Source organism: Pan troglodytes, chromosome 22 (assembly GCF_028858775.2).
Source record: "Pan troglodytes isolate AG18354 chromosome 22, NHGRI_mPanTro3-v2.0_pri, whole genome shotgun sequence".
NCBI lineage: Eukaryota > Metazoa > Chordata > Mammalia > Primates > Hominidae > Pan > Pan troglodytes.
The window spans coordinates 34,119,648-34,144,742 of NC_072420.2; the positions used below are offsets into that span (position 1 = coordinate 34,119,648).

Consider the following 25,095-nt stretch of genomic DNA (forward strand, 5'->3'; position numbering starts at 1 on the left):
GTTTGTATTAACACAGTTCCATTCCCAAAACATAGGCTACAGAGACTGAGTTTGAAGTATTAAAATCAGTTATGGGATGGAATGGGAGAAAATATTTGCAAATCATCTATCTGACAAGGGACTTGTATCCAGAATAGATAACGATCTCTTACAATTCAACAATTAGAAGACAAATAACCCAATTAAAAACCACAGCTGGGCACAGGGGACCACGCCTGTAATCCCAGCACTTTGGGAGGCCAAGGCAGGAGGATTACTTGAGTCTTGGAGTTCAAGACCAGCCTGGGCAACAAGGAGAGACCCCCAGCTCTACAAAGAAATTAAAAATAAAAATAACAGTAGCAGCCAAGCACAGTGGCTCACGCTTGTAATTTCAGCACTTTGGGAGGCCGAGGTGGGCGGATCACATGAGGCCAGGAGTTTGAGACCAGCCTGACCAACATAGTAAAACCCCGTTTCTACTAAAAATATAAAAATTAACCAGGCATGATGGTGCATGCCTGTAATCCCAGCACATTGGGAGGCCAAGGCAGGTGGATCACTTGAGGTCAGGAGTTTGAGACCAGCCTGGCCAACATGGTGACACCCCGTCTCTACTAAAAATACAAAAATTAGCTGGGTGTGGTGGCTCACACCTGTAGTTCCAGCTACTTGGGAGGCTGAGGCACAAGAATCACTTGAACCCAGGAGGTGGAGGTTGCTGTGAGCCAAGATTGCGCTACTGCACTCCAGCCTGGGTGACAGAGCAAAACTCCATCTCAAAAAAAAAAAAAAGCGAGGGGGAACTGTATGGTACATATAAATTGTATCTCAATAAACCTGTGTTTTGAACAAAAGCTCTGGGGAAACTATTACACATGAAACAGAGAATTCTGTGAATTGAAATCCTTTTTTCCTTCCCAGCACCGACAGTAAATGGTTCATGGCCGACATCATGTCCATAGGGGTGAATTGTACACAGATCACAGCAACAGAGTGTGACTTCACTGCTGCCAGTCCCTCAGCAGGCTTCCCAATGGATTTCAATGTCACTCTACGCCTTCGAGCTGAGCTGGGAGCACTCCATTCTGCCTGGGTGACAATGCCTTGGTTTCAACACTATCGGAATGGTAAGAGAACTTGAGTATAGAACTTCCTTTATACTTTCCAGGTTTTCTTCACTTGCAGTATTGACTCCACACACCTCTGTCCTGCCTGTCACCCTAAATGACCAGCAGACAAATGGGTAGGACAGTCAAACCCACACTCTGACCTTGGAGGCTGATGCTAAGGGAGTGTGATTTGCTAAACCAGGGGTTGGCCAACTACAGCCTGCAGGCCAAATCTGGCCCACCACTTGTTTTTGTAAATAAAGTTTTATTGGAACACACACATCCATCTTTTATTGTGTCTATGACTGCTTTCACACTACAATGGTAGAGTAGTTGCAATAGCAACTGTTGAGCCTGCAAAGTCTAAATTTACTGTGGCTCTTTACTGAAAAAGTTTGCCAACCTCATGCTAGAAGGGATGCTAGCATATCTCTCTGATCACCCTTACTTATTCTGGTGCAACTTCTTTTATGTTGCAGAATAGGCACCTTGAATGGTGCCTGGCATGTAGTAGGTATTCAGTAAATATTTGTTGAATGACTGAGTGAACAAATATGTCCCCAGATATTGGAAGGAGACAGAAGAACCCTCAGATTCCAGTTCCTACATTTGTTCCTCCAGTAATTCATTTGTCACGTAGTCAGCCATGCCAGATGTTTCTTCCGTGTCTGGTTTATGCACACACAGGGCATGAAACTTACATGGATCTTGATTTAGACAAACTAATGTATAAGACAATTGAGGAAATGTGATCACCGTCTAGATATTTGATATATAATGAACAATTTTATTGTTGACTTATTTTTAGTGTTATAATGGTGTTTTGGTTATGATTTTTAAAGGGGGAGGAGGTCTGGTTAAGATGTTAAAGTTTATGTTATGTGTATTTTACCACAATAAAAAATTGGGGGAATAAAAAGAGTTCCTGCCGGGCGCGGTGGCTCACGCCTATGATCCCAGCACTTTGGGAGGCCGAGGCAGGCAGATCACTTGAGGTCAGGAGTTCGAGACCAGCCTGGCCAACATGGTGAAACCCCATCTCTACTAAAAACACAAAAATTAGCTGGATGTGGTGGTGCATACCTGTAATCCCAGCTACTTGGGAAGCTGAGGCAGGAGAATCGCTTGAACCGGGGAGGCGGAGGTTGTGGTGAGCTGAGATTGCACCATTGCACTCCAGCCTGGGCAACAAGAGTGAAACTCCATCTCAAAAAAAAAAAAAAGCAAAATAATCCAAAGAACGGGAGGGACAAGGACAAAGCTTCCAGGCATAGAAGAAACAAAATTGGCCATAAGTTGACAGTTGATTCAGTTGGGTAATTAGTACATGAGTGTTTGTTAATGATCTTCCCTCTACCTTTTTTTTTTTTTTTTTTTTTTTTTTTTGAGATGGAGTCTCTCTCTCTTGCCCAGGCTGGAGTGCAGTGGTGCAATCTTGGCTCACTGCAAGCTCCGCCTCCCGGGTTCACGCCATTCTCCTGCCTCAGCCTCCCGAGTAGCTGGGACTACAGGCGCCCGCCACCACACCCGGCTAATTTTTTGTATTTTTAGTAGAGATGGGGTTTCACCGTGTTAGCCAGGATGGTCTTGATTTCCTGACCTCGTGATCCGCCCGCCTCGGCCTCCCAAAGTGCTGGGATTACAGGCGTGAGCCACCGCACCCGGCCTATCTTCTCTCTACTTTCTATGTGTTTGAAATTTTCTGTAATAAAAAGTTTTTTGTTGTCGTTGTTGTTTTTGAGATGGAGTCTTGCACTGTCGCCCAGGCTGGAGTGCAGTGGTGCAGTCTCGGCTCACTGCAACCTCTGCCTCCTGGGTTCAAGTGATTCTCCCTCCCGGGTTCAAGTGAGCCTCCCAAGTAGCTGGGACTGCAGGCACACGCCACTATGCCCGTCTTAATTTTTTGTATTTTTAGTAGAGACGGGATTTCACCATGTTGTCCAGGCTGGCCTCTAACCCCTGACCTCGTGATCCGCCCATCTCAGCCTCCCAAAGTGCTGGGATTACAGGTGTGAGAGCCACCGTGCCCGGCCAATAAAAAGTTTTTTAGAGAGGGTCATGCCTGTAATCTTAGCCCATTGGGAGGCTGAGGTGGGAGGATCGCTTGAGCTCAGGAGTTCAAGATGAGCCTGGGGAACATAGCAAGACCCCATCTCTTTTTTTTTTTTTTTTTTTTTTTAATCAGTGGTTTGTGCTAGGTGCTGTGAGGGACAGAAACAGAGAAGACAGGGCAATCCTGCCAGCTCCTCGTCTGCTGTGGACAAGCCATTTGTCCTTGGGTGCCAAACCACCCTCCATTTGAGCTATAAAGTGTCGAATAAGTGGGAATTAGAAGTATGCAAACAAGTAATGATGGCTGGGCGCGGTGGCTCACCCCTGCAATCCCAGCACTTTGGGAAGCTGAGGCAGGCAGATCATCTGTGGTCAGGAGTTCAAGACCAGTCTGGCCAACATGGTGAAATCCCATCTCTACTAACAATACAAAAGTTAGCCGGGTATGATGGCACACGACTGTAATCCCAGCTACTTGGAAGGCTGAGGCAGGAGAATCTCTTGAACCTGGGAGGTGGAGGTTGCAGTGAGTCAAGATGACACCATTGCACATCAGCCTGGGTGACAGAGCGAGGCTCTGTCATTTAAAAAAAAAAAAAGGAATGATACTGCCACTGCCCAGGGATCAAGAGAAGGTAACAGAAGCAGGATGTGTCGTGACAGTGGGTCCAGTGCCAGCCAGCTGCCGCTTCCGGCCGGAGTCAAGCACCCATGTTTCTGTTAGTTACTGGCTGGGTTGCTGTTCTCTGCCCTCGTGCTTGAAAAGCTTGACACAGTGGTGGTCTTTCACACCTGCCACTTTCACCTCTGCTGGTGGCGTTAGAATCAGTAATGGATATGAAGGTGGTTTACCAAGTGGAGGAGTGAGATGGTGGTTGGAGGGGGCAGGCTTTAGCATCACCCCCACCTGGGTTCATATCCCAACTCTGCATTTATTGGCTGTGTTACTGTGGGCAAGTAGTGTCACCTCCTGGCTTCCGTTTCCTCATCTGAGAAATGGGGATAACCTTATTTGTTTTTTTGTTTTGTTTTGTTTTTTGAGACAGTCTCGCTCTGTCGCCCAGGCTGGAGCGCAGTAGAGCAATCTCAGTTCACTGCAGCCTCCGCCTCCAGGTTTAAGTGATTCTCGTGCCTCAGCCTCCCCAGTAGCTAGGATTACTGGCATGGGCCACCACACCCCAGTTAATTTTGGTTTTGTTTTTGTGAGATGGAGTTTCACTCTTGTCACCCAGGCTGGAGTGCAGTGGCCCGATCTCGGCTCACTGCAACCTCTGCCTCTCAGGTTCAAGCGATTCTCCTGCCTCAGCCTCCTGAGTAGCTGGGATTACCGGCATGCACCACCATGCCCCACCATGCCCAGCTAATTTTTGTATTTTTAGTAGAAACGGCATTTCTCCATGTTGGCCAGGCTGGTCTTGAACTCCTGACCTCAAGTGATCTGCCCACCTCAGCCTCCCAAAGTGCTGGGATTACAGGTATGAGCCACCATGCCCATCCCGGGATACCCTTATTTGGCAGTGACACTGATCGTGAGAGGCTTCGTGGAAAGGCCATTTACCTGGAGGCTCCACACATTGTCGTCCAGTGTTCCCTAGAGCCAGCCTTCCTCCAGTGCTGTGAGAGGAGGCAGATTGTTCTCGCCTCAAGATGAGGTTTACTGGGTTCATGTCAGATCCCGGGCCGGGACTCTCTTCAGAAGGGCAGGTCTGAGCCCTGTGTTTTCAGCCGTGCAGTGGCCAGCTGTGGCTGGTGTCCATGCTCCCATGTGCTAATGGAGATGCCCAAAGAATGTGTCCAAAGCCAGTCCCTGCAGGTGCTTCTGCAACGCACTTCTGCACACTCTGCTCACTTAGCTGGGACAAGGGAAGCTGGAGAACGTGTGTGCTGGTGTCCCTGGGCAGGCTGAGTGGAAGAGCATTTTGTCACTGGCAGTCAATCCACGAACATCACTATGGCTGGTGGTGGGCCAGGCCTGACCTCACTTCTGCCACTGGGAGTTGTCTGGACTTAGCACCTCCACCAGAACAAATGAGGGGGCACAACTACAAACTCAGCAGTTCTTTTGCACAGAGAGAAGCTTGGCCAGATCATACACCTAACCCTCACCAACCTGGAGTGCCCAGGGGAGAGAATCCAGCCCCGCTGTTGTGAACACACAGTGACAGGATTGTCTCCTTGTGTAAAATGTGCAGACATTGGTCTCTTAGAACTTCGAGGACCCAACCTGTACTTTGAGTTTCTCTGGTGAATTACACAATGTGCATGCTTACTTAATAAATGCTTGATAACCCCTCATTGATAGCACACCATGAGTCACAGTCCTAGCCTGACCTGTGAATTATATGAAAAGCCTGAACAAATAGACTTAACATGGCAACACTTCTCAGTTATTGTGTTTAAATATAGTATGGGCGTGGTGGCTCACGCCTGTAATCCCAGCACTTTGGGAGGCCAAGGCGGGCGGATCACCTGAGGTCAGGAGTTTGAAACCAGCCTGGCCAACATAGTGAAACCCTGTCTCTACTAAAAATACAAAAATTAGCCGGGTATGGTGGCATGTGCCTGTAATCCCAGCTACATGAGAGGCTGAGGCAGGAGAATCGCTTGAACCTGGAAGGCAGAGGTTGCAGTGAGCCGAGATCGCACCACTGCACTCCAGCCTGGGTGATATGTGCGAGATTCCATCTCAAAAATGAATAAATAAATAAATAGGCCAGGCGCAGTGGCTCATGCCTGTAATCTCAGCACTTTGGGAGGCTGAGGTGGGCGGATCACGAGGTCAGGAGTTCGAGAACAGCCTGGCCAACATGATGATACCCTGTTTCTTCTAAAAATATAAAAATTAGCTGGGCATGGTGGCACACGCCTGTTGTAATCCCAGCTACTTGAGAGGCTGATGCAAGAGAATTGCTTGAGCCCGGGAGGTGGAGGTTGCAGTGAGCCGAGATCGCACAACTGCACTCTAGCCTGGGCGACAGAGCAAAACTGTCTCGAAAAAATAATAATAAATAAATAAATAGATAGATAAAAATGTGTGTGTATATATCTACACCCACTCTCTCTCTCTCTCTCTCTCTATATATATATGGCATTATATAATAGATTGTATTATATCTATAATACATATGTGTATGTGTGTGGTTTTCTCTTTGTAATTCTTTTTCAGTGACTGTCGGGCCTCCAGAAAACATTGAGGTGACCCCAGGAGAAGGCTCCCTCATCATCAGGTTCTCCTCTCCCTTTGACATCGCTGATACCTCCACGGCCTTTTTTTGTTATTATGTCCATTACTGGGAAAAAGGAGGAATCCAACAGGTAAGAGCATGTTTCTTTTTTGTTTGGATTTTCTTTTCTTTGCAGTTTCTGGCTTAGCAAAAGAAAGAAACCTTTAACATGGGCAAGAACAGGGTATCCCCATGTCCCCGTGTCCCCATAGAGGCTGAGCCCTGAGCCTGTTTTCATTGTCCTCTTCAAAACCTGTTTTTCCACTCGGTTTGCTGAGACCTCCCTCCGCCAGGCTGATCTGAAGGGCCAGCCATCCTTTGATGTCACTCTGTGTCCCTTGTGTGGGGTTGAGACCTTGCCGGTGCCCTGCTTACGATGCCTTTGCCACGCTCTGTAGTTTGGAGGAGGTTTTAGTGGGCCCGGTTCTCCATGAGGAATCCACAACTACAGCCTGCAAGGCTTAACTGTATAAATGTTTGAACAGTTTGTGAAAAGGGCACATGCGAAATCGGGGGGAAACAGAGGGAGAAAGAGCTTTCCAGAGAGCAGTACCAGCAGGTATGAGAAGGCGTGGCACACGTGGAGAACTGTAGGTGCTTAGATTGGTCAGAAACGCAATCCACAAGGGGCTGTGGCAGGTGCTCACGTTGACAGAGGTGCATGACATCAGAGGGGCCTGGTCAGCCTTGGGGAGTATAGGAAAAAACATGATGGTCTTGAAGCATCTCCAGTGCCTAAATTATCCTAGCTGCATTTAAGGAGGTTCTGTTATCTATGGGAACTTCATGATTTCCTAAATTCAACATTATGATGGTTTTTGATAATAAGAGCTTACATTTATTGAGAGCTTCCTTTGTGTTTGGCTCTGGGCCAGAATTTTAGATACTTCATCTCATTTCATCTTTTTTTTTTTTTTTTTTGAGCTGGAGTTTCGCTCTTGATGCCCAGCTAGTTTTTGTATTTTTAGTAGAGACAGGGTTTTTACCACGTTGGTCAGGCTGGTCTCGGACTCCTGACCTCAGGTGATCTGCCCACCTTGGCCACCCAAAGTGCTGGGATTACAGGCATGAGCCACCGTGCCCGGCCCATTTCATCTTTATACTAATCCGTTTGCAGAGAGAGAATCCAAGTTGTTAAGTGACTTGCCTCAGGTCAGCAGCGAATCACTGGCAGAGCAGAGCAGAGCAGAGATGCCTAGCTTCAGAGCCCTGCTCTTGACCACCATCTTTTTCTGCCGCACGCTTTGTATCTGCACTTCTCCTTCATTTTTTTTTTTTTAATTATTGTTCTTTTTTTGAGACAGTCTCACTGTCGCCCAGGCTAGAGTACTGTGGTACCATCTTGCCTCACTGCAACCTCTACCTCCCCGGCTCAAGCAGTCCACCCACTTCAGCCACCCGAGTAGCTGGAACTACAGGCCTGTGCCAACCACACCTGGCTAATATTTTTAAATTTTTTTTATAGAGATGGGGTTTTGCCATGTTGCCCAGGCTGGTCTCCAACTCCTGGTCTCAAGCGATCTGCCCACCTCAGTCTCCAAAAGTGCTGAGGTTACAGGCATGAGCCCGTTCCCAGCCTCCTCTTCATTTCATTATGGGGAATATGAAACTGGGAAGGGTGAGACTCACTGAAAAACAGACTCACCATCTAGGAAATAGGGAAAAATCATTTCTCCATATCAGAGCTCAAGATCTGGGTCGATTAGAATAGAGGGAGCCTGGCAGAATCCAGAAGAGAGACTCTGCCTCTTCCAAGTCTGTCCTCTCCAACTGGATACGGTGCCGGAAATGCAAGAGATAGGATGGGCCCTCTGGCCACGTTTTTCTCCACCCTTTGGTTGCTTTCTTCACTCGAGGGCACCGTGTTGCCATGCTCCCTCCCCAAGGGCCCGCCCATACTTTTGTTTTTTTTAGGATGGAGTCCATCCACTTCTCTGCACTGAGTCAGCCCCCAGAGGGCGAGTTGCCACTTGTATCCTAGAGCTGGGCAGGGCTGCCCAGCACTGGAGAACTCAGCTCCAGGACCCTGGGGCCAGCCTTGTTGAGCAGCAAGCCCTAATGAAGAGCACACAGAACAGGCTTCCACTGCCTGGGACCCGCTTAGCACCATGTCACTTAGCCTCTCTGGGCTGCAGCTTCCTCGTGTATAAAATGAAACAACTGAGCTATAAGCTGGAGCCTGTGAAGAGGAGCAGCCCGTGAGGGCCCCCAAGTCCCTTTCCTCCATTTGACCAGAGCATCTGTACTTGGCTTCCATGGTCAAAAGGTTCAAGGATGAAAATGACTCTGAAAGCCACCAATGTGATCTTTGTTCCAGCTGTGAGTCTGTGTGTTAGGGTCCCCAAGACCCACCCTAGATCGCTCAAAGGACTCCCAGGACTCAGCACAGAGTCACACTCTGATTTCTTTTGTTTTGAGACAGAATTTTACTCTGTCTCCCAGGGTAGAGTGCAGTGCCACAATCTCGGCTCACGGGTTCAAGAGATTTTCCTGTCTCAGCCTCCACATCTGTGCCTGGCCCACACTCTGATTTTTTACAGCAAAAGGATGCAAAGCAAAATCGGCAAAGGGAAGAGGCACATGGAGGAAAGTCCGCAGGTGTCCAGGGGTAGGCTTCCAGGAGCCCTCCCGGAGCTGAGTCACGCAGGATACACTTCATTGCTCCACCAGCAAGCTGTGACTGCACATGTGAACTGTTGTCTGCCAGGGAGGCTTATGAGAGACCCAGCGCCCAGGGCTTTTTCTGGGGGCTGGCCACATACGCACCCTCTGTGTAGCGTATGCCAAAATTCCGACTCCCAGAAGGAAAGCAGATGCTCCTCATAAAGAAAACACATTGTGCAAACAGTGTAGGGACAGTAAGCCACCTTACCAGTTTGGGAATGGGAGGGATAAACTTGAAATCCAAATTCCCAGGCTGGGCGCGGTGGCTTACGCCTGTAATCCCAGCACTTTGGGAGGCCGAGGCAGGCAGATCACTTGAGGTCAGGGGTTCGAGACAGGCCTGGCTAGCATGGTGAAAACCCATCTCTACTAAAAATACAAAAATTAGCCAGGCGTGGTGGTGGGCACCTGTGATCCCAGTTACTCAGGAGGCTGAGGCAGGAGAATTGCTTGAACCTGGGAGGCAGAGGTTGCAGAGTCGAGATCACACCACTGCACTCCAGCCTGGGCAACGGAGCAAGACTCCGTCTCAAAAAACAAACAAACAAAAAACACACACAAATTCCCAGATGTCAGCTAAGGGTTGACCTGGAAATCAGGCCTTTCAAAGGGCATTGGTGTTAGGCCTGTTACGTTAGCTCTTCTGCAGTCTGTGACTCTGAATTTTAGGAATTCCAATTGAATGCTGAAATAAACCCAAAGGGAATTTTTGTCCTTAAAATCGTGTCTTCCTCTGCCCTGGCAGTCCAACACCATTAAACAGAAGAAAAGAAAATGTAAAACCATCAAGTAATACTACTATTCATAGATCATACAATTATTTTTATATTTTTATTTTTTAATTTTAATTTTTCAGAGACAATTTCACTCTGTCACCCAGGCTGGAGTGCAGTGGTGCAGTCATAGCTCACTGTAGCCTCCAATTCCCAGGCTCAAGCCATCCTCCCACTTTGGCCTTCCAAGTAGCTGGGACTATAGGCATGCACCACCATGACCAGCTTATTTTTTTATTATTATTTTCTGTAGAGACGGAGGGAGGGGGTCTCACTATGTTACCCAAGCTCAAACTCCTGGACTCAAGTGATCCTCCCACCTCAGCCTCCCAAAGTGCTGGAATTACAGGCATGAGCCACCATGCCTGGCCTATTTTTGTATTTTAAAAAATAATAACATGTTCTGTATTTGAATAATCTGCCTTTTTTCAGTTAACAATTTAGCAGCCTTGTCTTCCCATGTTTTCAAGCATATGTTATACCACCATTTCATGTGGCTGCAGTGGATTATATTGTATCTCAAAATTAGAAAACAGTTCTTTGCAAGAAACCCTATACTGCCATAATAGGGTATTGCTGTTTTCCACTTTGGTATGGGACAATGACAGCCTTGCCAGGACAACAGGAGCCATTGCCTGGAAGACCAGGTGGGGAGGCAGCAAGGCCTGCTCAAGGCAGCAGAGGGATGTGCAGAGGAGACACAGAACCTTCCTAGAGTCTAGGGTCCAGTTGTCTCCTGATGACATAAATCCATAAGGTCATTTTAGCTGAAACTATAGGAGGCTCAAGCACATTTTGGTCAAACTAGAAGCAGGTTGGGAATGAAAGGAACATTATTTCCCAGAATAATTTTTTCTCTGTTGACTAACTTGAGGTATCTAGATTAACCGTGAGATACAAAATGTTGGCCAGGCGCGGTGGCTCACGCCTATAATCCCAGCAGTTTGGGAGGCCGAGGCAGGTGGATCACCTGAGATCAGGAGCTTGAGACCAGCCTGGGCAACATGGTGAAACCCTGTTTCTACTAAAAATACAAAAATGAGCCAGACATGATGGTGGGTGTCTATAATCCCAACTACTCAGGAGTTGGAGGCAGGAGAATTGCTTGAACCTGGGAGGCGGAGGTTGCAGTGAGCTGAGGTCGCACCATTGCGATCCAGCCTGGTGTCAGAGCGAAACTCCATCTCAAAAAAAAAAAAGAAATACAAAATGTTTGTTTGTTTTGAGATGGAGTCTTGCTCTTCATCCAGGCTGGCGCAATCTCGGCTCACTGCACCCTCTGCCTCCTGGTCCAAGTGATTCTCCTCCCTCAGCCTCCCATGTAGCTGGGATTACAGGTGTGTGCCACCACATCCAGCTAATTTTTGTACTTTTAGTAGAGACTGGGTTTTGCAATGTTGGCCAGGCTGGTCTCGAACTCCTCACCTCAGGTGATCCACCCACCTTGGCCTCCCAAAGTGGTGGGATTACAGGCGTGAGCCACCCCATCCAGCCCAAAATGTTACAGGAGAAAAAGATTATCCTAGAAATTGGAATTTACTGAAGTCTAGTTACTACAATGGGCACTCTGAGACCTCACAGCCAGAAACACAGTTCTAAAGCTATCAGCCTCTTTGGCCACACAACACACCAATTTTCACACATAAAATGTGTCCACTGCCAGCCAGTGACCCACTAAAAATGGCATCTTGTTCTCCTTTGGTTGTCGTGTTCACAGTGAATTTGAGGAAACATCAGAAAAGATGTAGGCAGCTTGGCCATGTTCATTTACATGTGTGCTTGTGATGTTTTTAAAACAGGTCAAAGGCCCTTTCAGAAGCAACTCCATTTCATTGGATAACTTAAAACCCTTCAGAGCGTACTGTTTACAAGTCCAGGCACAACTGCTTTGGAACAAAAGTAACATCTTTAGAGTCGGGCATTTAAGCAACATATCTTGCTACGAAACAATGGCAGATGGTAAAATATACCTTCTTATGTCCTTTCTGAACTGGGAAAAGAATACTCCTCCAATAGTGAAATCGGGGAATGTTTATGAGGTCATGGGTGGTGGGAGTGGGGAGACCCAGTGAGAAGAGTGCTGAACTGCAGGAATAATGAGCTTGTGCTGAGATTTGCGGTAGTGGAGGCTACCAGACAGCTACCACTTGCTTTTATTTCATTACAGGATTGACTTTAGCTATTAATGTAAGCATACCAGGTGAGGGTGGGGGTAGAGGGACTTGCCCATTTTACTAGGACAGGAATGCTCTTTAAGCAGCATGGATGGAACATTAACTGATGTTTGTGTTGTGCGTAGGAAGATCATTCTGTTCACTTTCGTGTCCTCTTTTTAGCCTCCACTGAGCTTCAGCAAGTCATCCTGATCTCCGTGGGAACATTTTCGTTGCTGTCGGTGCTGGCAGGAGCCTGTTTCTTCCTGGTCCTGAAATACAGAGGCCTGATTAAATACTGGTTTCACACTCCACCAAGCATCCCATTACAGATAGAAGAGGTATGTGTGCACACATCTCTTTTTTTTTTTTTTTTTTTTTTTGAGACAGGGTCTTGCTCTGTTGCCCAGGCTGGAGTGTCATGGTACAATCTCTCTGCTCACTGCAGCCTCCATCTCCCAGGTTCAAGCGATTCTCCTGCCTCAGCCTCCTGAGTAGCTGGTATTACAAGTGCTCACCACCATGGCCTGCTAATTTTTGTATTTTTGGTAGAGACAGGGTTTTACTATGTTGGCCAGACTGGTCTCAAACTCCTGACCTCAAGTGATCCACCCACCTCAGCCTCCCAAAGAGCTGGGATTACAGGCGTGAGCCACTGCGCCTGGCCACGCAGACATCTTAATGGTGACACATCAGGGCCCCACTGCCCTGGCAACCCCTAAGAGTGCAGCTGTGGGCAAAGCCGTGGACACAGAGATTTGGGTTAAAAATGGTATGGGGTTGTTTGTACACCCATGTTCATGTTGACACGATTCACAACAGCCAAAAGATGGAAGCACTCCGGTGTCGTTGAAGGATTAATAGATAAATCTTTAATAGATGGTCTTTCCATACAATGGAATATCATTCAGCCTTAGAAAGGAAGGGGATTGTGACACATCCTACCACACAGATGGACCTTGAGGACATTATGCTGAGTAGAGTAGGGCAGTCACAAAAGGATACTGTCTGCTTCCACTTAAATGAGGTCCCCAGAGTCATCAAATCCATAAAGACAGGAAGTAGAATGGTGGTTGCGGTGGTGGAGGGAGGGAAGTGGGAAGTTCATGTTGAATGGGGCCAGAGTTTCAGTTCTGGGGCCGTACAGAGTTCTGGAGATGGATGGTGGTCATGATTGCACAATGTGAATGTGCTTGGCACTACCGAACTGTACACCTAAAAAGAGTTAGGATGGTACATTTTATGTTATGTGTATTTTACCACAATTTAATTTTTTTTTTTAATGGCATGGGGTTGGCTAAAAAGGTGGCCTGGCCTGGCCTGGCGATTGGCTGCAGTAGGCCCCTCTCCGAGGCAGCAGGTCTCCTCTGCTGTCTGGAGAATGCGCCAGGGAAGCGGCCTGGCTGGAAGGCGGTGGAGACAGTGATCAGGAGCTTGAGCTTTGGGGCCCACAGGGTGCTTAGGAGGGCCCTAAGGCAGAGTCAACACCCAGAGCTGTGAGTGCCAGGCCCCGTGCAACCATTGCCCAGTGGGTATTGCTAATATTTGAAAGGACTTGAGAAAGAACAGTAGCGTGGGTCTTGTGGAAAGTCTTATTTTCCTGCATAACCCCAGCCCCCCTGAGGCTCTGTGAGGCCATTGGGCCTTCTGAGGACACGGTCAGGACATTTTGGGGATCAGAGGCGAGCTGAGAGAAGAACATTTAAAAAGCATTTGCAGCCGGGCGCAGTGACCCACACCTGTAATCCCAGCACTTGGGGAGGCCAGGGTGGGCAGATCACCTGAGGTCAGGAGTTCGAGACCAGCCTGGCCAACATGGTGAAACCCTGTCTCTACCAAAAATACAAAAATTAGCCGGGCATGGTAGTGGGCGCCTGTAATCCCAGCTACATGAGAGGCTGAGGCAGGAGAATTGCTTGAACCCAGGAGGTGGAAGTTACAGTAAGCCAAGATCGCACCATAGCACTTTAGCTTGGGTGGCAGAGCAAGACTCCATCTCAAAAAAATAAATAAAAAGCATTTGCTTCTGGAGGCTTCACATTATTCTTGGGTAAACCTAGAGTAAAGGTGTTGGAAACAGAATGTTACTCAGTTACATGTGGGATGAACAGAGGTTAGATAAGGTCCAAGTCTGCAGAAACATAGCGGCACTTTCAGAAAGAACCCTAGTCACTTGTTCCTTCATCTGCCATGATGTATTGTAGGTACACAGGCAGTATACAGATTCCCTACTAGAACCTCCCTGGGTTAATATTGTCACAAAATCACAGCTCCTAACAGGTCTCAGAATCTTACTTGCAGTAATAATCTCTCTCTCTCCTGGTAGAACTACCAGCTGAGCCCCAGTACATGAATATACTATGAGTCATTCCTCTGAGACATGAACAGAAAACACAGGCCTGTCAGTTCACTTTTCTAGGAAAGCATAAAGAACATCCGCCAAAGGTCTCTGAGTTACATGGGAACAGTGAATCATGTTTCACTTATAATTCTGGGGTTTCACAAGGGTACATGTTTTGGTTTTGTTCCTCTTTCAGTCAGTCAGCTACAAGCTTATTGTCTTTCAGTATCTTTCGGCATTTCCAAGAGCTAGACACTAGATTCTTGGTAACTTGGTGAATCTATGGCTAAGCCTAAAGCCTGTGGGAGCAAAAGGGAAATTAATCGCTGGGAAACACCCCTTTATATGTTAAGGCCTAAGGCCCTCGCTCCCAGATTCTCTGCTTGCTGTGCGCTGATGCAAGGGGAGGGCTGGAGGAGTGCCTGAGACCGATGCTTGTGAACTTGCCCTCTTTTTCCCCATCACAGCTGAACAAGAGCCCCCAGTCCCTCCTTCACTGAAAGGTTACAATTTTAGAGACGTCTTAAGATTAATAACCCACAGGCCTACACTGAGGGTTGCAAGGAAGAACTTGCTTTTCTTCCAATCAGAAAATCAGAAGAAAAAAACAAAAAACAAAACTTGTTTTTCCTGAGTTTTGCCCTTTTAAACTCTCAGCATATTAACATGGTCAGCCCTGGGATGAGTATTAAAGTGATTACTGAGATGGGTAAGGAGTGTTCAACTATTAGAAGTTGTTGGCTGGGTGCGGTGGCTCATGCCTGTAATCCCAGCACTTTGAGAGGCCGAGGTGGGTGGATCATGAAGTCAGGAGATCGAGACCATCCTGGCCAACAGGGTGAAACCCTGTCTCTACTAAAAATACAAAAATTACCCAGGCATGGTGGCATGCGCCTGTAGTCCCAGCTACTCGGGAGGCTGAGGCAGAAGAATCGCTTGAACCCAGGAGGCGGAAGTTGCAGTGAGCCGAGATCGCGCCACTGCACTCCAGCCTGGGCAAAATTAGCCGGGCGTGGTAGCGGGCGCCTGTAGTCCCAGCTACTCGGGAGGCTGAGGCAGGAGAATGGCGTGAACCCGGGAGGCGGAGCTTGCAGTGAGCCGAAATCGCGCCACTGCACTCCAGCCTGGGCGACAGAGCAAGACTCCGTCTCAAAAAAAAAAAAAAAAAAAAAAAGACTGACTCAACAACAATAAAAAATTGTTGCCGGGTGCAGTGGCTCACACCTGTAATCCCAGCACTTTGGGAGGCCGAGGCAGGCGGATCACCTGAGGTCAGGAGTTCGAGACAGCCTGACCAACATGGAGAAACCCCGTCTCTACTTAAAATACAAAATTAGCAGGGTGTGGTGGTGCATGCCTGTAAATCCCAGCTACTTGGGAGGCTGAGTCAGAGGTTGCAGTGAGACGAGATCGTGTCACTGCACTCCAGCCTGGGCAACAACGTGAAACTCCGTCTCAAAAAAAAAAAAAAATTGTTTCATTGTTGAATAAAAAGAAAAAGAAGTTATGTCATTGGTGGACAGAATCAACTTATATCTGAATAAAATAACTATACCAATTAAAACTAAAGTAGGCCAGGCGTAGTGGCTCACGCCTATAATCCCAGCACTTTGGGAGGCCGAGGTGGGTGGATCATTTGCGATCAGGAGTTTGAGACCAGCCTGGCCAACATAGTGAAACCCTGTCTCTACTAAAAATACAAAATTAGCCGGGCGAGGTGGTGGGCACCTGTAGTCCCAGCTACTTGGAGGGTTGAGGCAGGAGAATCGCTTGAACCTGGGAAGCAGAGGTTGCAGTGAGCTGAGATCACACCACTACACTCCAGCCTAGGCGAGAGTGAGACTCCATCTCAAAAAAAAAAAAGAATTAAAAACTAAAGTTAAAAGGTCTGGTTTACTGAACTGGTAAACTAATTACAATTTTGCTTTCCAACCTCCTCAAGTATTTAAAGGACCCAACTCAGCCCATCTTAGAGGCCTTGGACAAGGACAGCTCACCAAAGGATGACGTCTGGGACTCTGTGTCCATTATCTCGTTTCCGGAAAAGGAGCAAGAAGATGTTCTCCAAACGCTTTGAAGCAAAGCATGGGCCTAGCCCACCGGCTCCCTGGAAGAGATCATCAAGCCATCGGAGCTGCTAGAGTTCTGTCTGGACTTTCCAGAGACCAGTATTCCCTTTTGCTGCCTCTAAAAGGCCTGTCCCTGCAGACATGAGAGACAGCAGGTCTGAGACAGCAGGTCTCATGGGGGTGACAAGCTTTTTTTTTTTTTCTTAAAGAATTTTCAAAATCAAACAAGTTTCCAGAATGATTTTACGGAGATATCCCAGGAAAATTAAGGCTTCTCTTAAACACTAAAAAGGCATGTAATTGCTTGTTAGCAAAATGGATATGACACATCTCTGATACTTTTTTCATTATTGGTTGGGCTGAGTAGTCAGAAGACCTGGTCGTCTTCTTGACTTTGGCAAATGAGCCGGAGCCCCTTGGGCAGGTCACACAACCTGTCCCAGCGAGGGACACTGAGTGGCCCTTCATGTACATCCATGGTGTGCTGGCTTACAATGTAATTAATCTTGTAAATATACTCCTAGTAATTTAAGATTTTGTTTTTAAACTGGAAATAAAAGATTGTATAGTGCATGTTTTTTAAAGTCTATGTGAAGTCTTTTCTTTATTGTAGCCTATTTTCTGCAGAGTTTCAGCTTTCTAAAATTACTCAATCTAAACTTGTTTTTTCTTAACACCTGCTAGAGCTACTGAGGCCTCATGGGAACTCAGCAAACACTTCCTATGGATGTCACTTGATCCTCCAAAGGTTATAAAGAAGGCCGTGGCCTAGTGCAGTGGCCCACGCCTATAATCCCAGCACTTTGGGAGGCTGAGGTGGGTGGATCACTTGAGGCCAGGAGTTCTAGACCCACCTGGGCAACATGGTGAAACCCTGTCTCTATGAAAAATGCAAAAATTATCCAGGCATGATGACATGCACCTGTAGTCCCAGCTACTTGAGAGGCTAAAGTGGGAGGATGCTTTAGCCTGGGAGGCGGAGGTTACCATGAGCCGAAATGATGCCACTGCACTCCAGCGTGGGAGGCAGAGCGAGACCCTATCTCAAAAAAAAAAAAAAGAGGGCTGGGCATGGTGGCTCATGCCTGTAATCCCAGCACTTTGGGAGGTCAAGATGGGAGGATCGCTTGAGGCCAGGAGTTTGAGAACAGCCTGGGCAACATAGTGAGACCTTGTTTTCACAAAAAATAAAAAATTAGCTAGTCGTGGTGGTGCACACCCGTAGTCCCAGCTACTCAGGAGGCTGAGACCAGAGGATCATTTGAGCCTAGGAGTTAGGAGTTCAAGGCTGCAGTGAGCAATGATTACACCACTACATTCCAGCCTTGGCAACAGAGCAAGAGACCCTGTCTCAAAAATATAAAAGTTATAAGGGGGATTTGCAGAAGGCACATTAGCACTTCATTTATATGTGACAAGTCACACTGTGTTGACCAAGGCAGGGATTTGTGGGCAATAAAGATAATTAACTGATTAATCAATAGTAATGTTATATACTGAGCACGCAAGTCATCTGATTGTGTCAGTACTGTCGGGCTCTGTTGTTCAAAGGATATGTATTTAAAATCCATTTATAGGCTGGGCATGGTGGCTCACACCTGTAATCCCAGCACTTTGGGAGGCCGAGGCAGGCAGATCACCTGAGGTCAGGAGTTCGAGACCAGCCTGGCCAACATGGTGAAAGCCTGTCTCTACTAAAAGCACAAAAATTAGCTGAGTGTGGTGGCAGGCACCTATAATCCCAGCTACATGGGAGGCAGTTGGGGCCCTGTACTGCTGGTAAGAAAGTGGCTTTTTTTTTTTTTTTTCTTTTGAGACAGAGTCTCACTCTGTCGCCCAGGCTGGAGTGCAGTGGCACAATCTCAGCTCACTGCAACCTCCACCTCCCAGGTTCAAGCAATTCTCCTGCCTCAGCCTCCCGAATAGCTGGGATTACAGGCGTGCACCACTATGCCTGGCTAATTTTTGTATTTTTAGTAGAGATGGGGTTTCACCATGTTGGCCAGGCTGGTCTCGAACTCCTGACCTCATGATCCACCCACCTTGGTCTCCCAAAGGGTTGAGATTACAGGCGTGAGCCACCGTGTCCGGCGAAAGTGGCTAACTCTCTAAGTATTGTGTACCATGCTGTCTGCAGTGGCAAGAGTTAGAAAAACAAGGCCCACTCCCACCCCATGCACACAAGTCTCCCTGTGAAGCATCTGTTGTATGCATTAGGTGCACCTTAAGTAGACAAGTTTGGAGGAAGAAGTTGTAGATAGGAGTTGTAAAGACTTACCTTAGACCGTTCAGGAAATCGGAGACAGAAGAGCTTCTTCTGTTGGGCAGCAGGATGGTGCCCAGCGAGGAGTGGAGGATACATCTATAGCAGGAGAACAGGAAAGAGTTTGAGCTCAGCAGGACAGAGGGCAGATCAACTCTGTTAGGGTAAGTGCATCTGTGCCACCCCATTTATTTATTTAGAGACAGAGTCTCACCCTGTTGCCCAGGCTGGAGCACAGTGGCACAATCTCACTTCACTGCAACCTCTGCCTTCCGGGTTCAAGCGATTTTTGTGCCTCAGCCTCCAGAGTCGCTGGGATTACAGATGTGCGCCACCACACCCAGCTAATTTTTGTATTTTTAGTAGAGATGGGGTTTCACTATGTTGGTCAGGCTGGTCTCAAACTCCTGACCTCAGGTGATCTGCTCACCTCAGCCTCCCAAAGTGCTGGGATTACAGGTGTGAGCCACTGTGCCCAGCCTTAAATAGTATTTTCTGAAATGAAATGCCTCATTCTCCTTAGTAAAATAAATGACTAATTGATGGGATTAGTATTTACACTAGTCAAGGCCAGACGCAGTGGCTCACACCTGTAATCCGAGCGCTTTGGGAGGCTGAGGTGGGTGGATCATGAGGTCAGGAGTTTGAGACAAGCCTGGTCAACATGGCGAAAACCTGTTTCTATTAAAAATACAAAAATTAGCTGGGCGTGGTGGCTCACACCTGTAATCCCAGCTACTTGGGAAGCTGAGGCAGGAGAATCACTTGAGCCCAAGAAGCGGAGGTTGCAGTGAGCTGAGATGGCACCTCTGCACTCCAGCCTGGGCAACAGAGCAAGACTCTGTCTCAAGAAAAATAAAGTCAAGCTAAGTACATAGTCAAAATTTTTGAGTTGGAAGCACTCTTATAAATAATCCGTTGACAGGGCATAATCCATAACCTACTTGCCAAATCAGCCCATTCCCTGTTTTTGTAAAACCCGTGTGCTAAGATTAGCTTTTACATCTTGGAATAGTTAGAGAAAAAGTCAAAAGAAGAATATTTCATCACACATGAAAATTCTATGATATTCAAATTTCACTGTTCATAAATATGTATTAGAACCCAGAAGGTAAGCTGCATGTAGTGGTTCACACCTGTAATCCCAGCACTTTGGGAGGCTGAGGTGGGCGGATCATTTGAGGCCAGGAGTTTGAGACCAGCCTGACCAACATGGTGAAATACCATCTCTACTAAAAATACAAAAATTAGCTAGGCATGGTGGTGCATGCCTGTAATCCCAGCTACTCAGGAGGCTGAGCGAAGGGAATTGCTTGAACCTGGGAGGCTGAGGTTGCAGTGAGCCTAGATCATGCCACTGCACTCCAGCTTGGGTGACACAGTGAGACCCCAACTCAAAAAAGAAAAGAATAAAAAGAACCCAGAAGGTGAAGGAGAGGGAAGCTTCAGAGGAGCTGATTGGCATGGGGGTGAAGAGGGGAAGCCCCAGGGCAGGAGCTGGAGCCATGGTAGGGGCAAAGAAAGGAGACTTCGTAGGGCAGCAGCCGATATGCTACACTGAAGAAACTAGCTGCCTCCCGCCCAGCAATTACCTTCCTGGGGAACATCTCAGTTCCTAGCCAGGGCTTGGGTCATCTGCCTCTGAGACATTTATATCTTTTAACATCACGTCTCTGGCCAGGCGTGGTGGCTCACGCCTGTAATCCTAGCACTTTGGGAAGCCGAGGTGGGCGGACTGCCTGAGCTCTGGAGTTTGAGACCAGCCTGGGCAACATGGTGAAACCCTGTCTCTACTAAAATACAAAAAAAAAAAAAAAAAGCCAGGCATGGCAACATGCGCCTCTAGTACCAGCTACTCAGGAGGCTGAGGCAGGAGAATTGCTTGAACCTGGGATGCAGAGGTTGCAGTGAGCAGAGATCGTGCCACTGCACGCCTGGTGACAGAGCGAGACTCTGTCTCAAAAATAATAATAAAATAGGCCGGGTGCGGGGGCTCACGCTTGTAATCCCAGAACTTTGGGAGGCTGAGGCAGGAGGGATCATGAGGTCAGGAGTTTGAGACCAGCCTGACCACCATGGTGAAACCCCGTCCCTACTAAAAATACAAAAATTAGCCGGGTGTGGTGATGTGTGCCTGTAATCCCAGCTACTCAGGAGGCTGAGGCAGGAGAATCACTTGAACCTGGGAGGCAGAGGTTGCAGTGAGCCAAGATTGCACCACTGCCCTCCACCTGGGCGACAGAGCAAGACTCTGTCTCAAAAAATAATAATAAAATAAAATAACATCTCTGTCCATAGTGTTTAAATCACATAAAATGGACTTCTGGCAGGGCACAGCGGCTCACACCTGTAATCCCAGCATTTTGGGAGGCTCAGATGAGCGGATCGCCTGAGGTCAGGAGTTCAAGATCAGTCTGGCCAACATGGCGACACCCTGTCTCTACTAAAAATACAAAAATCAGCCCAGCGCGGTGGCAGGTGCCTGTAATCCCAGCTATTCAGGAGGCTGAGGCAGGAGAATCGGTTGAACCCACAAAGTGGAAGTTGCAGTGAGCCCAGATGACACCACTGCACCTCAACCTGGGCAACAGAGCAAGAATCTGTCTCAAAAAAAAAAAAAAGGACTTCTTGGTACATAACATTTAAAGAAGCCTGCATAGTCACTATGGCCACTATGTCTTTGAAGCGCCACAACAGAGAGAGGCTCTCTGAAAGGAAATGATACTGATTTGGGAATAGGGTATTACAAGGGGAACACGTGTGCCAGAGTGAACTATGTACATATTTAGGAAGATGAAGGAAAACAAAGGTTCTTAAAGGAAAAAATGAGGATTAGATCACTGTTTTAAGATAATTATCCTTGGCTATAAGGATCAATAGCAAGGGGGATGCCATTCCAAGGTTAGACAGGCAGTTGTTGGGCAGATGTCCTCATAAAAGTGTTTGTTGTGTAAGGCGGTGAAGGGCTTTGTGCAAGGTTGAGATTTTTGCAGTCTTTCGTGATCATTTTTATTTATTTATTTATTTATTTAGAGACAGAGTCTTGCTCTGTCACCCAAGCTGGAGGGCAGTGATGCAATCACAGCTCACTGCAACGTCTGCCTCCTGGATTCAAGAAATTCTCCTGTCTCAGCCTCCTTAGTAGCTGGGACTACAGGCATCCGCCACCATGCCTGGCTAATTTTTTGTATTTTTAGTAGAGATGGGATTTTGCCATGTTGCCCAGGCTGGTCTTGAACTCCTGACCTCAAGTGATCCACCTGCCTCAACCTTCTAAAATGCTGGGATTACAGGCATGAGCCACCACGCCCGGCCTTGTGATCATTTTTGTTATCAAGCATTTTTGCATGAGAATCCTTCATGGCCTTCCCCAGCTCTATTTGTCAGGGTTTTTTGTTTGTTTGCTTGTTTGTTTGAAGCACAAGTGACTCCATTTTGATTCTGACAACTTCCACACTATGCAGTCACATCTCTGAGGCGCCCAGAGCCCTTCAAAATATATTTGCTGTTTGCCAAATAGTCTCTATTTGAGATGAGAACATCCCCAGCTGTCCTTCTGTTTGATGAGAAGTGAGACTCCACCCCAGCAGTTTCCGGAGATGCAGTCACGCCTCCCCGCCCTTCACTGCCACTCCCAGCCTCCCTTAAGACTCAAGGACTGTCCCACGGGAATGAAGTGAAAGTGACGTCTTTCTCCTTGTTTCCAGTCTGTGGTGAGGGAAAACAGCTGGCTACGCTTGGGAGGGTATGGAAACTGGTCAGAGTGGTTACTTGGGACCTGGGGCCTCAGAGCCACCCATTGCTAAGGAGAGGACTCTGGTCAGGGCAACTTGCCAATGCTCTAGGAATGACACCTAGACATTCCTAAAAAATGATAGCCTAAAAATTCATCCCATTGTAGAAATACAGGCAGCACTAGCTTCTCTGGGCCCCTCAGTTATCAAAAAAAGAGGAGGGAGGCAGACCCTCAGGGTTACTTTACATCCATATACCTAGCTACAACATAAACATCAAATGATATGTGGCCAGGCGCGCTGGCTCACGCCTGTAATCCCAGCACTTTGGGAGGCAGAGGCAGGCAGATCACTTGAGGTCAGGAGTTCGACACCAGCCTGGCCAACATGGAGAAACCCCATCTCTACTAAAAATACAAAAATTAGCCAGGCATGATGGTGCATATCTGTAGTTCCAGCTACTCAGTAGGTTAAGGCATGAGAATCGCTTGAACCTGGGAGGCGGAGGTTGCAGTGAGCAAGATCGTGCCACTGCACTCCAGCCTGGGCTAACAGAGAGAGACTCTGTCTCAAAAAAAAAACAAAACAAATCAAAACAAAAAGCACAACATATGATATTAATGATTTTCCTTGAAATTAAATAGTGGTATGAGTAACAATGTATAATAACTGTAAATATTAATTCAACTCGTTTCATTTCTACATTCAGGTGAATAAAAATATCTGATCTATTCTCTGTGGGTAATAAGAGTATTTTTGTATCTGAAAAGCCTAAGAGAGGGTCAAACCCTTAAAGAGCTGGTAAGTCCAGGTAGGAGGACCCTGAGGTCCTTGGAGATGGGCAGGTACAAAATTTTGCCTGGCATAAAATTCAATTAATCAATCAAACTAATGTGTTTCTTGACTATTTACTTTCTGAAATTTTCCTGTGACCCTTAATACAACTGTGAGTACCTTCAAGTGTCCTCCAGATCCAGACACTTCTCAAGTGGCCAGCCCCATGCTAACTACTAAAATAGTGGAGCACCAGTAGTTGGGGCTGTGGGTACATTCCTGTAGGCTGTGCACCGCACAACCCCACAGGTGCTGTTGACCTAAACAGAACACAAAGGCACACAGCAACTGCTAGTAGCCCTGATACGTAAGCCACTCAAGTTCCAAATGCCTAGTCACAGAAGACAAAGACTGAAGAACCATTCCAAATATAAGAGACACTGCAGGGATATGACGACTAAATGCAACGTGTGACCATGGGCAGGATCCTGCCACAGAAAAATAGAGGTTTTTTTCTTTACTATAAAGTACATTACAGGGGTAATCTGAAGAATTTGAATAAGGCACAAAGTACTGTATCAATGTTAATTTTCTGACTTTGGCATCGTATCGCAGTGATGTTTGGGGGGAAATATACACAGGATTCAAGGGTAAGTAAACAGGCGTCACATCTGCAACATGCTGCCAAACATTTAAAATAACAGACCAAAGCAAATGTAGTAAAATGTTAACTTCTGGGAATCTGAAGGTTATACAGGAATTCTTTGTGGGTTTTTTTTTTTTTTTTTTTTTTTTTTTTTTTTTTTTTACAGAGTTTCGCTCTGTCGCCCAGGCTGGAGTGCAATGGCAGGGTCTTGGCTCACTGCAACTTCCGCCTCCTGGGTTCAAGCGATTCTCCTGCCTCAGCCTCCCAAGTAGCTGGGATTATAGGCACCTGCCACTATGCCTGGCTAATTTTTGTATTTTTAGTAGAGATGGGATTTCACCATGTTGGCCAAGCTGGTCTTGAACTCCTGACCTCCGGTGATCCGCCCACCCTGGCCTCCCAAAGCACTGAGATATAGGCGTGAGCCACCATGCCTGGCCTCTTTGTGCTATTTTTATAACTCTCCTGGTAAGTCTGATGTAATTTCAACATAAAAAGTTAATCTCAGGCTGGGCGCAGTGGCTCACGCCTGTAATCCTAGCACTTTGGGAGGTTGAGGTGAGCAGACCGCTTGAGCTCAGGAGCTCCAGACCAATCTGGGCAACATGGTGAAACCGTGTCTCTACAAAAAATACAATTAGCCAGGCATGGTGGCGTGCGTCTGTAGTCCAAGCTACTCAGGAGGCTGAGGTGAGAGGATCTCTTGAGCCTAGGAGGCAGAGGTTGCAGTGAGCCGAGCTCACACCACTGCACTCCAGCCTGGGTGACAGAGCCAGACCCTGTCTCAAAAAAAAAAGGTTAATTTCTAAACTCACAACTTCCATGGTGGGAGGGAAGTACATTGATCATACTGAATAATGTTTTTGGCACCAGGAGTAGAAACTGTTGGAGTACAGACCTGTACTATAGTCCCAGCTACTTGGGAGGCTGAGGCTGGAGGGTCACTTGAGCACTTGAGCTCAAGAGTTCCAGGTCGAAGTGTGCAATGTTCATGCCTGTGAAAGCCACTGTACTCCAGCCTGGGTAAAATAGTGAGACTCCATCTCTTTAACAAAAAACAAAAAAAAAAAAAAAGAAAGAAAGGAAAAGAAACAAAAGAAACTGCTGGCTGGGTGCAGTGGTTCATACCTGTAATCCCAGCACTTTAGGAGGCTGAGGTAGGCAGATCCTTTGAGCCCAGGAGTTCGAGACCAGCCTGGGTAACATGGTGAAACCCCATCTCTACAAAACATTAACAATTAGCCAGGATGTAGTGGCATGCACCTGAGCTACTTGGAAGGCTGTGGTGGGAGGATCGCTTGAGCCTGGGAG

At 47.2% G+C, this 25,095-nt stretch overlaps 2 protein-coding genes across 43 annotated transcripts in view; one reads left to right on the top strand and one right to left on the bottom strand.

Moving 5' to 3' along the window:
• Window positions 1-16,951, top strand: part of IFNGR2 (interferon gamma receptor 2) — a 34,551-nt gene extending 17,600 nt beyond the window's left edge. For all 12 annotated transcript variants that reach the window (XM_009455883.5, XM_525461.8, XM_063803756.1 and 9 more), the window contains 5 exons: window positions 904-1,109; window positions 6,310-6,458; window positions 11,604-11,763; window positions 12,141-12,298; window positions 16,241-16,951. In XM_009455883.5, coding sequence (XP_009454158.1) covers window positions 904-1,109; window positions 6,310-6,458; window positions 11,604-11,763; window positions 12,141-12,298; window positions 16,241-16,375 — 808 coding nt within the window. In that variant the 3' untranslated portion in view covers window positions 16,376-16,951. The remainder of the gene's footprint in view (window positions 1-903; window positions 1,110-6,309; window positions 6,459-11,603; window positions 11,764-12,140; window positions 12,299-16,240) is intronic.
• The window catches only part of TMEM50B (transmembrane protein 50B), a 57,533-nt gene continuing 44,350 nt past the window's right edge, over window positions 11,913-25,095 (bottom strand). For 13 of the 31 annotated variants that reach the window (XM_054675056.2, XM_063803398.1, XM_063803399.1 and 10 more), the window contains 3 exons: window positions 18,646-18,729; window positions 16,296-16,500; window positions 11,913-12,229 (listed from right to left, as the gene is read on the bottom strand). The gene's annotated coding sequence lies outside the window, so the exon portion shown is untranslated. The remainder of the gene's footprint in view (window positions 12,230-16,295; window positions 16,501-18,645; window positions 18,730-25,095) is intronic. The other 18 variants (XM_063803410.1, XM_063803408.1, XM_063803409.1 and 15 more) reach the window with 2 other exon arrangements.